The 14,462-nt window shown below is 38.1% G+C and overlaps 2 protein-coding genes and 1 pseudogene across 2 annotated transcripts in view; 1 reads left to right on the top strand and 2 right to left on the bottom strand.

Annotated features, from left to right (window-relative positions):
* Positions 1-298: 298 nt before the first annotated feature.
* On the bottom strand, positions 299-1,412 carry LOC138048833 (uncharacterized; annotated as a pseudogene).
* Positions 1,413-4,832: 3,420 nt separating this feature from the next.
* On the bottom strand, positions 4,833-6,243 carry LOC138049638 (uncharacterized). Its single transcript, XM_068896009.1, is given in 2 exon segments — positions 4,833-5,544; positions 5,546-6,243. Coding segments are annotated over 2 exon segments (1,236 nt in total). The 5' UTR covers positions 6,217-6,243; the 3' UTR covers positions 4,833-4,979.
* A 41-nt stretch (positions 6,244-6,284) lies between these two features.
* The window catches only part of LOC138049636 (mirror-image polydactyly gene 1 protein-like), an 11,914-nt gene continuing 3,736 nt past the window's right edge, over positions 6,285-14,462 (top strand). The window contains exons 1-8 of the mRNA XM_068896008.1: positions 6,285-6,550; positions 7,847-8,054; positions 9,154-9,259; positions 10,184-10,313; positions 11,222-11,270; positions 11,434-11,607; positions 13,364-13,465; positions 13,917-14,011. Of these exons, the coding sequence (XP_068752109.1) occupies positions 6,348-6,550; positions 7,847-8,054; positions 9,154-9,259; positions 10,184-10,313; positions 11,222-11,270; positions 11,434-11,607; positions 13,364-13,465; positions 13,917-14,011 (1,067 nt within the window). The 5' untranslated portion in view covers positions 6,285-6,347. The remainder of the gene's footprint in view (positions 6,551-7,846; positions 8,055-9,153; positions 9,260-10,183; positions 10,314-11,221; positions 11,271-11,433; positions 11,608-13,363; positions 13,466-13,916; positions 14,012-14,462) is intronic.

Here is a 14,462-nt window from a genome sequence, read left to right as displayed (position 1 = left end):
GTTTAGTAATGTCCAATTCTTGACGTGCCACTACCTCCTTTGCATTTTACTAACATTAATTCTCATGTCCTTCAGTCAGGACAGTCTTGTTTACGGGTCACTAAATGGAATCTCCTTTTTTGTGCAACCAATGCAGATACAACCCCTTTACAAGTTGCACTTGTTGCAATCTGTGAGCTTAAGCATTAAATTATAGAATACAGGGTCTCTTAGTTAAACATAAATGTATCAACGACCAACCTATTGTTGTGTCTTGTTTTACAAAACCTACATCTATTTTTCATGTGCTGTCCATGAATGCAGTCCAGAAATTTATTGTTGCCAACTTACAGTATTATGGTCTTCAAGGAATTAATTACTTTTTGTTTTCACATTTCTTCTCTGCCACAATCGAACGGATGATACGTGAGGCCTTAGCTGTTGTGAGGGGCCCTTTGTTGAATGGGACTGGACTGCTGGCTTAGGCTTTGGGACTTCACGGATGAGAATTCTATAAGGACGCACATCAAGATTACAAGCTGAAGACAGCCAATAGTCAGCTCCCACTCCAGTCCGTGATGCTGGGATGATCTCAAGGTGACCTTGTGACTGATCTGGGTTGACACGGTTCTGCAGAACTATCTTGTATGCCTTTCCTCTGTGAGTAAACTCTTGCGCATACAACCTCTCAATCACTTCAAGACTGGGACTGGTGTAAATTCCCTTACCATACAAAGCTCTTGGGCCAGGTTTGTATCCTTCTTTTACGATCATCCGAGCGCTGCACATATTGGTGCCATGATAAGTTACGGGCCACTCTCCTTGAGCGTCTTCCGTCCTCATACCCTCCGGTCCAAGCCAGTCATCATCGTCATACCTTCCAACAACTTTAATCGCTATTCTGTTCCAACCGTAAGGACGCTTGAACTCGAATCCCCCTCTCATGTACTGTGTACCGTCATCGACGAGATCAGTGAAATCGTAATCGAATGTAGGATCAAGCTCATCTGTATTAAACGTATTAAAAAAACAGTGCAATCAGGTCCAATTCTGTAGTCTCCAATGGTAAGGTCATCTTCAAGTGTCTGACCAGCAAATATCAGTTTCAAAACCATGCAAAGGTAACCCTTCTTTGTCTCCCACTTGAGTTTTCAAGCAATAAATAGAGTACTGCTCTTTCACTCGAACTGGAATGACCTTGCCGTGAAGGGTTTTCACAGAGATCCCGAACTCCTCAGGATCAGGGGGTGACGAACTGAGCGGCCTCATAATGTACGTTTGGCAGAAAAGATCATGAATGGAAAATTTGCCTCCATGCTTCTGTGGAATATCTGTTGCACCAAGGATTGCTGAAAATCCTGTGCTTAAAAGCTCTAAATTAGACATTTTCCTTCGCGGAAGTGCAAGAAGGAAGAGATGTTTGTTTGGTTAGTTCCAGCAGATGCGCGGTATCTTATGGGATGGCATCGAAGTTAAACATTAACTTTTTCTTTCCAAGACAGCCGTAAAACGTAAGACATTGAATTGTCAAAAAAATAACACAACAAAGTACTAAAGAATGAAATGATGTATGAAATTAATCATAAAGATATTACTGTTTGATATTCAAAAGGCTGAACTGAGACTACGATAGATAGATAGATAGATAGATAGATAGATAGATAGATAGATAGATAGATAGATAGATACTTTATTAAGCACAGAACCCATAAAGCTAAGTCCCTTATTTACAATGAAGCTGTGCATATAAAGTATAAAAACATACACACAGAAATATATATATATATATATATATATATATATATATATATATATATATATATATATATATATATTAATACAATATAAACATTAAAAGTAAATAATTAACCTATGCGAAAAATTATGTAAATTATTACAAGTTATTTAGACTAATAGTTTATAAGTGTCAAGGAGCATTTTGTGGCATAATCAAGGTTGTTAAATAATTTAGCAGCTGAATAGGCAAACGACCTGTAGCCAGATTTAGAAGTTATTTTAACCATGTGGAGATTCGCTCTATTTCTAGTGTTGTAATGGTGGACATCGGAATTGTAGGAAAAAGCCTAGCTGGGCTCGATTTCCAGCCGTTTTGGCGGTTATCAGTTTACTCGCGCCCCTCAACGACTTTTTCTCATATTCAGCGAAGGTAAAATTTAGGTGGACGTCAATCAAATGTTTCCATGACGATACTCCAGTTCTCTTGGTGGCAGTTGAATTCGTCATGGAAACATTTGATTGACGTCCACCTAAATTTTATTTTCGAATATGAAAAAATGTCGTTGAAGGAAGCGTGATAAGTGATAACCTCTATAACAATTTGGCTAACTTTCGGCGACTTTGGACTATGTGAAAGTTAGACTGAGATGTGGGCCTCAGATCTTTGTTGAAATCTTCGATAGAGGTGCCTTTGGCGGCTGGTGCATGGTGGGACATCCCGGCTTGCCTCCAAATACGCGCGACTTTAGATTCTCGAAATGACTGATTTAAAACGTCGGTATTCGCTGGGGCTGGAGTATCTGAGAACTCCTTTAACACCCAATTTGGAAGGTCATCGGGCCCCCCAGCTCCGATCTTGCTAAACCGCGTTGCAAACGTGAGACTCCAGAGTCCCCATTATAGGCTCGTCGTCTTCGCGTAAAACAAAGGCGTAATCAGACAAGGGAGTGTAGTTTTGCATCACACTGACTAATGCACCGTTGATTTTGTTACCGAGCTCTTGGTCAGTGCAGTTCGTGTAAATTCTTAAAATAGACCTAAGGTCTTTTCGCGAATTTCTGCCATTGCCACAAAGTTGTTTAACTTCACGCCACAAATTACGTGGGCTCGTGTCCTTCAAGTCCCGTACCTTTTCGTTATAGTAAATCTCTCGACACCTCTTCCTTTCACGGTTCACTTTGTTCCTAACCAACTTGAATAGGAGCGTGAAGCTGAATGAAAAAGCTTTCTGTCTCTTATGAATAAGCTGTCAGTTTAAGGTCAGGATTTCGCCAGGGCCAGTTTGATTGATGAACTCGGACGGAACGTTCAGGCATAATTGTGTCGAGACCATAATTGATGACCCTTCTAATTGCAAGCCAATTTATCGTCTCCTATGGGACCTCCAAAAGGTATCGACCAAGACTAGCAACGCGACTAGGCCTTTTATCGCGTGTTTTTATGGTCTTTCTCCGCGCTTGGGATTTCTGACGAATGTTGGGCAGGAACGTGATACACAGATGACCTGAGAGGCCAAAAGCTGGTCCACTGACTGGTGGGATCTTGATTATGGGTTCGAGCTGGTAACATTTAGCTGATGCTTTGAAGTCAACTTTGTTGAAATCGCCAGCGATATAAATAGCACTGTTCGGGAATTTTGCTTCAATTTGGTCTAGTACTCGCACAACGCTGCATCGTTGGTGTCGGGATGCTGGTTCGGGTGAAATACCCGCGAGGCAAGCGGGTAGGCCTCAAGATGGCCCAGAGAGCTTCATGATTGTTACTTTGGAGGTCTTGCAGTACCTCGCACTGAATAGAGTCCTTGACATATAAACATAAACCTCCATGGTCTTGATTTTCTGTATAACTTATCCTTGGATGTTGATTTGATCGTCAGGGATCGAGGCCTTTAGCCAGGTTTCAGTGAAGAGAGCAAGATCTATATTTTGCCGTTGGATAGAATGGGCTATCTCATCTATTTTAGGCACAAACGACATAGGATTGCTAAGAAGAAGAGATGGGACAAAATATACTGACTTCCCTCGAGAGTCGCCGTTTTGGAATGTGTAAAAAGAAGCAGTTGAACACACAAAAATTTGGTTTGTAAATGTAAATTGGCCACCGTACAGAGATTCTAAAAGCTGACGTTTCGAGCGCTAGCCCTTCGTCAGAGCGAACCACCACAGTTTCTTTAGAAACTACCCCCTTCATTCATTAGTTGAACAAACAGTTGTTATCATGAAGGGTTCTCTTGCTGAATGAACATGGCACCTTTGTCATAATTCCAACCTACTTCCCTTTTAGGAGACACCCCTTGCAAATTAGAATCAGGAGTTCAAGAGCCCCTGAAGACTGCATAGAACATGATAAAAGGATTATTTTATAGGTATCTAGGGAACTTTAAACCTTTGTGGATGGCCAAGGTAAAATGTGTCTGCCAGGAAACAATATTGGTAATCACACGAAAATGGCCAAACATGCCTGTACTTAAAGCTTTCATCAGTAATCAGTATAAATTCCCACAAAAAGCACAGGCAAGTAATTGAAATTAAGTGCATTATAATTCTTGCCTTGAGATATTGTTGTAGTGTTATTGTTTTGCTGTGAATGGATTGAGGTAGCTGGTTCAGTTGATGATGATAAAGGCTTATAGATTAAAATGTCAAACCATCATTATAGATTAAAATGTCAAACCATCTTGCCACTGTCTTGCTAAAAGTAATGTCAACAAGTCAACAAAAAATGTGCATTTTCTGTTTAATTAGGTTTCAGCAAAACATTGACCCCTCCTTGATTAGCAGACACTGCTTTAGACTCCTCACTGATGAAGATGGCAGATAATTCCTAACATAGACCTGCTGATCATGCAATCATTTGAACTTGTTTTAATTTGTGTCAAATATCAGTTCCGTTATCAAATAAACAAGTGGAAATTTATGAGGGCATTTAATCTTCTTTGTTCTCCACCTTGGTGAGAATTTATTTCTCTACAGAAGCTAAGATAAGTATTTATCTATAAGAGATGCCAGAAGTTGTTCTGCATGCCTGCGCACAGAAATTTTGTTACAAGTGAATCAATGTCTATCAAATGGAGGTATGAAGACCAAACTGAAAAAACAATCTAAACATTCACAAAATGCAAAGTTATGCACACTTGAGGTTTGAACAAGGAGGAATTTGGCTTGTTTGGATAGCAGCTAGCTGCTCGAGTGTATCCATAGGAGAAGAAATACACTGCTTGGACTCTATGACTAAACTGTCAGATCATCTGAAATTTCCCATTGTTACAATAATGAAAGCATATCCATAAGCTGGGTATCCTGTGGCTTCGCAGTCCACCCAGTCCTTTTAACAATCAGCTTCTCCCCTCCCAAAGTGTGCACATGGGCCAAGACACGGTCAACCTCATTTATCATTTGGAACATGATTATGTAACTTAGTAAGTTGTCTTCCCCTTTCCATTTTTTAAGCACTGTGGCATTTCCAAATGACTGAAAGTAACGTCTCACTTGATGTTCTGATACTGTCGCTGGAATCCTATCCACAAAGATTTTGAGATCTCGTCCTTTGGTGACATGATTTGATGTGGCTCGCTTCACATGAACTTCCTGACCATTAATGAGATGAATGCCATTTTTTTCAGCTACCAACTCCACCGTTTTATCCTCAGAAAAAACAAGAAATGCATTGCCTCTCTGTTTCCCTCTGCTGTGGTAGTAAGCCAAGTCTATAAATGCCAATGGTCCAAATTTACTGAAATAATCTCTCAAATCTTCAACTGCGACATTTTCTGGAATCCCTTCCAAAACTACCTTTCCTGTGATAAAATTTTTGTTCTTTGCCGTATATTTTCACCTCCACCACATGCTCTCCAATCTGATGAGAGCCTGAAGCCAACGCCTTCACTGCTGCGCTCGGAGATGTGAATTTTATGAAGCAATAACTTTCTCGGGAGACAAGTGGGTTGTTGGAAACAAACTGGACTTCCTCCACAGTCCCAAACTGAGAGAAATGATCTCTAAGATGAGTTTCATCAAACTCGACTGGCACGTCACAAACTTGTATTTTTTCAGGATCAGTGGCCTTGTATTTTTGTACTACAACGCTTCTTGCATCGATCACGTGTTTGTAGAAGGGATCAAATGAAATCTTATCCAAACTGGACACCTCTTTGAACCGTACAAATGCGCATGACCGCAATTCGTAGCGCTTCTTTGAGGCTGTTAAATACACATGCTCCACCTCTCCGAACTGTGAGAAGTAATCTTCGACTAATTTTTGCGTTGTTGAGGGACTCAATTTGCCGACAAATATCATCCTGTGATAAGGATGGACAAAGTCCTGTACATGTGTTGTTTCTTGATTCTTAACCAACGATCTTGTCAGATTTGGCTGGATAAAGGATACATGGTTCAAAATCAATGCTTTGGAGTAATACAATGACGAGGCTGTGGGAAGTCTGAAATGAAAACACATTTGAGAAACCCTGAGAAAAGCCCTGAACTTCCCAGTTGTCGCCATGATTGTCTCTCACTCCACCGTTGTATAAGTTCCTTGAAGTGTCCTTAGGAATATCTTAACGTTGATTGGTCAAATCCCGTTGCCAAACAAGAACGACTCACACAAGTTCAATTTTTTAGTTGCGTACAAATATGGATTCTATCCAAGAAAGTTTCGAATACCCGGACAACGAAGAAGATTTCTCGTTTTCAAGAGGCCATAGTGGTTTGGTAAATGGATATTCTGAACCCAAGCCTGACTTTGATGATGCGAACGAAATCAAACACAACTTGAGAGCAGCGATGAAAGGAGCTCGACACAGAATTGCAAACTTAAGATTAGACTTAGAGGAAAAGTGAGTACAAAGCTGTAATGAGACGTAATTATCACAATTTGATTCGCCCTAATTTCCAATTCTTGTCTGAAACGATGTTGCATTCGAAAGCTTTGATATCTTTATGCAGTTGAGCATTTGTTTGTTTTCCAACATAAGACAAATATTGCCGTATGAAAACGGATCAAAAAGGACGCCAACACGAGCTTTCTTATCGAGAGCGTTGCGGAAATTCTATCTTTGTTTCGTATTCGAATGAAAAAAATGCTTTTGATTTTGGCTCCAAAACAAGGTAGCACTCAAACTTGACTGCATGGCATTTTTGTAGGCAAAATTTGTCACCTGTATGCAAAATTATTTTCCAAGCGGCCCGCAACAACTTCTTTATACAGTGTATGTAAATTACACAATACAGTTAATGAAAGTTCAAAAATTAATGACGACCATTTTAATCTTATTTCGTTTACACAGAATACGCTAAAAGTCTTGTTAAGGTATAATGAGCTCTGTAGACCGGAAGTACTCATCATTTCAAGTGATTAAAATATTACTGAAAATTATGTCATCATTTCATTGTGTCTTCGTGAGAAAAGCAGAACACTTGTGAAAAGCTTGACTTAAATTTTAAGCAAGGTCTAGAATAGAGCATGACATCACAGCAAAGAATCACTGGTAACTGAACAGTTTATTATTCACAAAAGTTCCCAAATAATAATAGCAGAGCAAAATACAGTATTTGGGTGATTGGATTCCAATATCTAACAACTTATAAAAATAATTTGATGCAAAGGTACTTAAATACATAATTCTCAAATTTAATATAAGAGAGAGCAAAATACTGTATTAAATACCAATATCAAACAATTTATTAAAGCAATATCTATACAAACATTTTGATTTGTGAAGGTAAAAATTTGAACAATTCAATAGGGGTCTTGGCCTTGACTGAGGCAATCTGAGAAGCATTCAGTCCAATTTTTGAAATGCAGTTTCTTGAAATAAATGTAAAAAAACATCAAAACAAACTGGATGGGTCGTTTGATAAGTCTAACGAATGAAACAGTCACTAAACTAGGACCCACAGTCAGTTTGTCAAAGTGCATGTTATGCTTGCATATGTCTTTAATAAAATAATAAATCATTAAACTTGTTAGACACAACAACTATTTACCTGAGGTAGTTGCCCTTGTCTGGTGAAAAAAAAAACACTGTCCATATTATGAACTTTTTTTTAGAGGAAACCAGTGAAAACCAAAGTTGCTCAGAACATATCAGGTGTTCCCAATCTAATGGAAAGGCATTTTTTTAATTTTAAAGAGACAAACTCCTCAGCACAGAGCAATCCCTTAGACAGCAGCTTGAGGCTGAATTAGCAGAAAAAACTGAACAGTTGTACAAGGAAAGAGTTAGGCTGGGAGAAAATGGAAGGTACTCACCTAGTAGCACTAATTTGATGTCCAGCAACCTTGGAACTGACACCACATTTAGAGAGGAGTTATCAGTTGCACAGCGTTTGAATTTTCAGGTAACTTCTAGGGGGAGGGGGTGGTGTTATTACTATTGAAGGAATGAATGTACATCCTGTACATTTTATCCACTGGATATGATTTAATCCAGCAGATGACGATTTTTTTTACATGCACCAGTCATGTTTTGGGCAACAGAGGCCAGCAATAACAAGCACTTTCAGATAAAAAAGTGTTTGGTACACTAACTGTTGCTATCTGGGTCATTTAATGCCATGTTTTCCTATATCCCACTTTATTATCATTGAAGAAAAAAATTAATGCGAAGGCATTACATTATAAAAGGATCAATAATTTTATTGACGTAAAGTTTACTCTTGAATCAAAAAGCATTTCCAAGAGTCTTAAGTAGGCGTGGGAAAAAACCTTGTATTACAAACTCTTGTTCAAATTTATTCTCAAAGCTGTGAGGTCATGCTGATTGTCAGTGCAGTTGACTTTTCAGCCAATTTGTTTTTCCTAGGCTTGGAAACTTTTTGGTGTGGTTAATCATGATTTGGATTTTCCCCTTGATTTGACAATGACTGGTTCTAGAGACACACCTACACAATTCCCAATTTAGGCTGCAAACCTGGCATTGGATTTTGCAGAAATTTGGAATCAAAATAGTTCCAACTACAAATGAATAGTCTATAAAAAAAATCAGAAATTTAACAGACAGAAATCTGGAAAAACTGAAAAATGTCTATCAGGGAATTATGAAAAATCCATTTTGTTGAAATTCTGTGATAACAGCTGTTAAATGTACTTTATTTTTATTATTTTACAACTAATGAGTGAATTTTGCGTAAATGAGGAAGTTTCATTCCATATGGGTTACCATGGTAACAGCCCGCTTTGCACAAATTGACTGTCAAAAATAGAAACTTTCGTGGTAGCACTTACCAGTGACCAAGTTTAAGCTTCCCGGCAAAAACTGCATAAATATGGCAGAAATGGAAGTATAAGTGAATTATATTAAAAAACTGTGTTCAGTCACCTAAATGAAGCCTGGCTTATTTGCAATAGCTTTAAAGTTTCTTTCGCTTATTTTTATGATCTTTTGCTTAAGCAATCTTAATTTTCTTGTATTAATAACACCTGACACTTGTACAATAGCTCACAGATAAGCTAACAAGAGCTGAGGCTGAAGTTCAAGCCTCCAGGATGAGTCGGGATGAGTTGGTTGCTCAGGCAGAGTCTAAGATTGCTGCGAAGGGTGCAGGTATGACTTTTTCATTATCTTCGGGTGATTCTCTCTCTGGCTGGTTATTTAAAGAAAGTTCAACTTTTACCGTTTTTCTACGGATCTTTCTAGGAGGGAGATTCTTCAATTATTAATGTAGTGTAGATAGGTAAATACATCAGACGATTTTGCTTGCTGGGAGGGGGGGGGGGGGGATGTCTGAGGGTGTTTGAGGTTTGAATAGGTTAAACTTGCAATTGGTCAACCCATTGACCATTAGCCCATTGACTCCCGAGAGTGACACTTATAGATTTTACCCTGTCTAACGCCAGACAATTTTAGTCATCAGCTGGGGGCATCCCGGGGCATTTGAGGTGTCAGTGGGTTAAGCAGTCAAAAGCTATGTCCCCTTTTTACTAACCCTTTGATGCCTGAACCACACTGAACGCCCCATTGACTAGCCTGAAATGTCAGTCGTGTCCCGCCCTCAGCCTTCCCCGGGAGACGACCGACATTTCAGGCTACCCATTGACGAGTAAAATCGGCTGGCGTTAGGCAGAGTGAAGTCTAATAAGTCCCACTCCGAGGAGTCAATGGGTTAAAGGGGACATAGTTTTTGAGGTGATGTTAACCCATTGATGCCTGAAACCAACCCCCCCCCCCCCCCTCCTGACAAGTAAAATTGTCTGGCGTTAGATAGAGTGAAATCTAATAAGTCCCACTCCGAGGAGTCAATGGGTGAAAGAAACCCGTACAGTTTACTATTAATCAGTGTTAATCAATAACTTGTCTGTGGTCAAGCTCTGGCCTTGCTTTACTTCTGTTAAAGCTTGAAAAGGAGCAAAAACCCATTAAAAAGTGTAAAACTTTCAATTTTTATACAATGACTTTCTGTAGTAAATAATATCTGTTTGCAAGTGTGGTTTTACATGTTAATGTTACATACTTGTTTGTTCTTCGCAGCCATTGTTGAGAAAATCTACCAAGCTCAAAAAGAACGTGATGCTGCTGTGAGTGCAAGACTCCAGTTGGCCTACAGTGAACGTGAGGAATTACTGGATAAACTGAGAAGAACAGAGAGAGAACACACAGGGTACGTAAATGTGTTTCAGATACTCTGATCCATTGGGTGTTTTTTAGAAAAGATGTCAGAGGGTAAGGTACATTTGTGGGCATAAAGGCCTACAGGGTATTTAAAAGGTACTGTACTGATGGTTGTGGGCTGTTTTCTTAAGGCCATTGACTGGACCTTAAGAGATCTTCACATAGCTTGTTTTGGTTTCATTTGTTTTCCACATGAATCAGTTATATGCTTCACTGTTAGAAACACAAAGCTCAGTGGAATTGTATGAAAGGCAAAAACCAGAACTCAATAGAGCTTGAAGCTGTTGCGGGATCATTAATACTATTCTTTTGATTTGGTGTGTCTGGTGTCTACCTTTTCTGGGATTATTACCCAATAAGCATATATATGATCTGTGTTAATGGAGCACAGCATTTTTAAGGCAAAGGATAAATAAATAGTTTATTAGCCTGTGTACCAAACGCATGGGTAGAAGGAAGTGAGTGACCGGGGGTTGGTTCAAGAGTCAATAGGTTAACAAACCCCTTATCAACTACCAGTAATTCCCAGTTTATGATCTTATAAACTATTAGCCTTCGTAGCAAGTGCAAGGGAGAGGGAAATGAAGTGAAGCGAGTGACCGAGCCACGCGGAAATGGGAACTTGGGGGTTTTCTGCGTGGCTCGGTCACTCGCTTAATTCACTTCATTTTCCTCTCCCCTTGCACTTGCTATGCAGGGTAATAGTTTATAAGATCATAAACTGGGAATTACCGGTAGGTGATCAGGGGTTTGTTCACCCATTGACTCTTGAACCAACCCCCATTGATGAGTAAAATTGTCTGCGTTAGACAGAGTAAAATCTATGGAATCTTACACGTAGGAGTCAATAGGTTAATTATTCATAATAATTTTATGTGATATTCTTCCTTTAAACAGCTTTGATTCTGGTGTGGACAGTGTTTATGATGAGGAAGAGGCTGAACAGGTGATAATTTATCAACATTATTTTGGAAATTATGCATGTACTGTAAAGTGACATTGAGAGTAGTGGACTGGTTTTGACCATTAGGATAAAAACAGAATACCATTAAAATTTGTTACAGTTATTTAAATTAATAATATTAATGTGGTGATTCCTCTATCTGCAGCAGACAATGAAATCGTTACTTGGTAGACTAACAACCTCAGAGAGTCCTGACTCAATAGATAAACATGGTCAACTAATGGCTGAAAGAATAAGGACAGTTCAGAGAAACAGGAAGAAGATGATAACTGAGGAACTTAAAGCTGTCATTGCTGAAAGAGATGCTGCTGTTGAAAAGGTGAATAAAGAATGTTGCAAGAGATACTGTAATTTTCACTGAATCAAATAGAATTGAATGGATTGTCTTGTTCTGTTTTATTACAATAATAAAATAATAATAATAATAATAATAATAATGACAATAACAATAAATTACCATAATATTGCTCGTAAATTTATAGTTCTTACCTTTTGGAGATATTTTAATTTTTGTAAATATTTTTATTTTTTATGATGCATTATTATTATTATTAAAAAAAATAATAATAATAAATAAATAAATTACCATAATAATATAATAATAATAATAATAATTATAATAATGATGATGTTATCATTATTATTATTATTATTATTATTACTATTATTATTATTATGGTAATTTATTGTTATTGTCATTAAATTACTCTAAATGTTGCCAAATGCAAAAAATGACTGAAAACTCAAATAGCGTAAAATACAAGATTTATTGGACCATGACCAACAACAAAAGTTGTGCATTTAGGTTACGGGAACTTGTATCGTAGACAGTTCACACAAAGGAATAAGAGACGCTTTGAAGTGACGACTTGCAGGGACTTGTCTCACCAAAATTAGGTTGATTTTTTAGGGACCAGTGATAGGAACATAAACCAGATTCTTTGACAGAGATGTGTAGTTTAGATGAGGGAGTTCATCCTCAGAACTGGTCCACTAGGGACTAGCCCCATTGTGTGTGTTTGGCTGTAAAGCTCATTCTTGCACACTTGAAAAAAAGGGACTTCATCTACGACCTCATTTCCATTCATACCGTAGTCGCTATTTTTCTGCACATAACACGTTTTTCTGTGCATAAGATGATCTGTTTAATGTTGTGAATACTTCTGTAAAATGTGTGCAAAGCTTAAAGTGCTACTGTGACGAAATTTGAATCTTCCCTATCGAAGCCATTTTGGCACATAAACACGTAGTCTGTACGAGAAGAAGAATGCTGTTTACCATTTTCAAATATCTCTTTTTGTTCTGGAGATATTCAAGTTTTTTTAATATGCAAATTAGCCAAGTGAATTGACGTCATAAACCCTACCAAATTTTGATCAAGTATGATGGAGAAAGATATCTCAGCCAATTTGTATCAGAAATACTTGGTTCTTTGCACTAAGATTCTAGTAAATGTGTTCCACAATATGAGCATACCATTTTTGTTACCATGGCAACATACTGGGTTCCAGACCTCCCTGACCTCCACCTTTGGCGTTCTGTTTTGATATTTGCAAATGGTGCCTCATCTGCATGGTCCTGCCAGCATATAAAGATGTTAGGGCGAGTTTGTGGCCTTGGTAAATGTATTTCTAACCTGAGATCACCAAAATATTGAAATCAGGTTGGAGGGGACTGGAAAAGAGTGAGTTGCCATGGGAACCAATTTCTTTACAGTCGTAGGTGTGTTGCCTTCAGAACTATCAGCTCACCAAGTTTCAATGGTCTCTGTTGCAAATTGACCGAGATAGCTCTATTTATATTCTTGATGTTCTACTGGGTTGGGTGAATGACGTCATCAGCCTTCTTATTTGCATATTTAACACATTTTTCAAACTTAAATATCTCTGGAACCAATGCAGATATTTCCAAACGGTAAACAGCGTTTTTAATGTTTCATGGTACTCTATGTGATAAACCAAAAAACTCAAGGGATAAAAATTTGATCACAGTAGCACTTTAAAGTCTATAAAACTGACATTTTTGTCCAAGTGATAAAATTTAATATGAATGATTATTGTCTTGTCTGGTTCCAGGCAAAATCATTGGAAACAGAGGTCATCAATCTTCGTAAAGAAATTGAATTGATGAAAAATCAACACAAGTCGTTGGACAGGCAGAGGCTTAAAGCCATTCAGGTAAAACTTTTCTTTAATATTGTGGTCTCAAACATAATGTGATGATCCCATTAGATGAAGGTGAGTTGATTTGGTTTGGATAAAAAAAAAAGGAAAGGAACTTTATTTAGTGTCTAATCTTTTAGCACTATAGAGCACTAATCAGGGACACTGTAAATTGAAATTAACAAGTTAACGTAAATCAAATCAAATATTGGTTTTTGAGGACAGGGGAAAACAGGAGTACCCGGAGAAAAACCTCTCGGTGCAGAGTAGAGAACCAACAAACTCAATCCACATATGACACTGAGTCTGGGAATCGAAACCCGGGCCACATTGGTGGGAGGCGATTGCTCTCACCACTAAGCCATCCCTGCACCTATAGATTGAATTGGTTTCTGTATAGTGACTCCCCAATATTAGTGCCCTAAATACACTTGACACTTACGTTAAGTTCATTCTACTTAAATAGGCACAGACAACCCAGGCTCAACAAGAGAAGGATCTTGCTCTGAAAAAATGCAAACGACTCGAGGAAGAGATGGAGACCATTAGAGTTTATTACAGGTTAGGGAGTTTATTCTTTTGGAGCTTGGGAAAGGAAGAATTATACACTACTTCACATACTCTTGTTCAGATTGAGTCAAACTGCAGTAAAAGTTTTTGTGTTTGTAATTTAATGACTCTTAGTTAAGTACTATTTCAAAGATCTATGGACAATTTGTTTAACAATTTCGCTACAAACTAAAACAATTTTAGGACAGATTACATTATTTCAACTCGAGACTTAAACGACTAAAACGGGTGTAGTATTACATTTCCACAACCTTAAATTAGGAAAAAAAAGGACACGTATTGCAAAAGGCAAAAACTTCTGCCATTTCTCGAAATGTTTAACTGTTAACTACAAACTGTCAAACAGCAATAATTAAAAAGATCTTTCAACCTAGCTTTGAGCGTTTGGTTGAAAAAAAAAAAGAAAGGATTTCGATCACTCAGCTGGAGAGTCATTCAGCCA

This window comes from Montipora capricornis, chromosome 5 (assembly GCF_036669925.1).
Source record: "Montipora capricornis isolate CH-2021 chromosome 5, ASM3666992v2, whole genome shotgun sequence".
Classification (NCBI taxonomy): domain Eukaryota; kingdom Metazoa; phylum Cnidaria; class Anthozoa; order Scleractinia; family Acroporidae; genus Montipora; species Montipora capricornis.
This window is presented reverse-complemented; position numbering and strand designations above follow the sequence as displayed.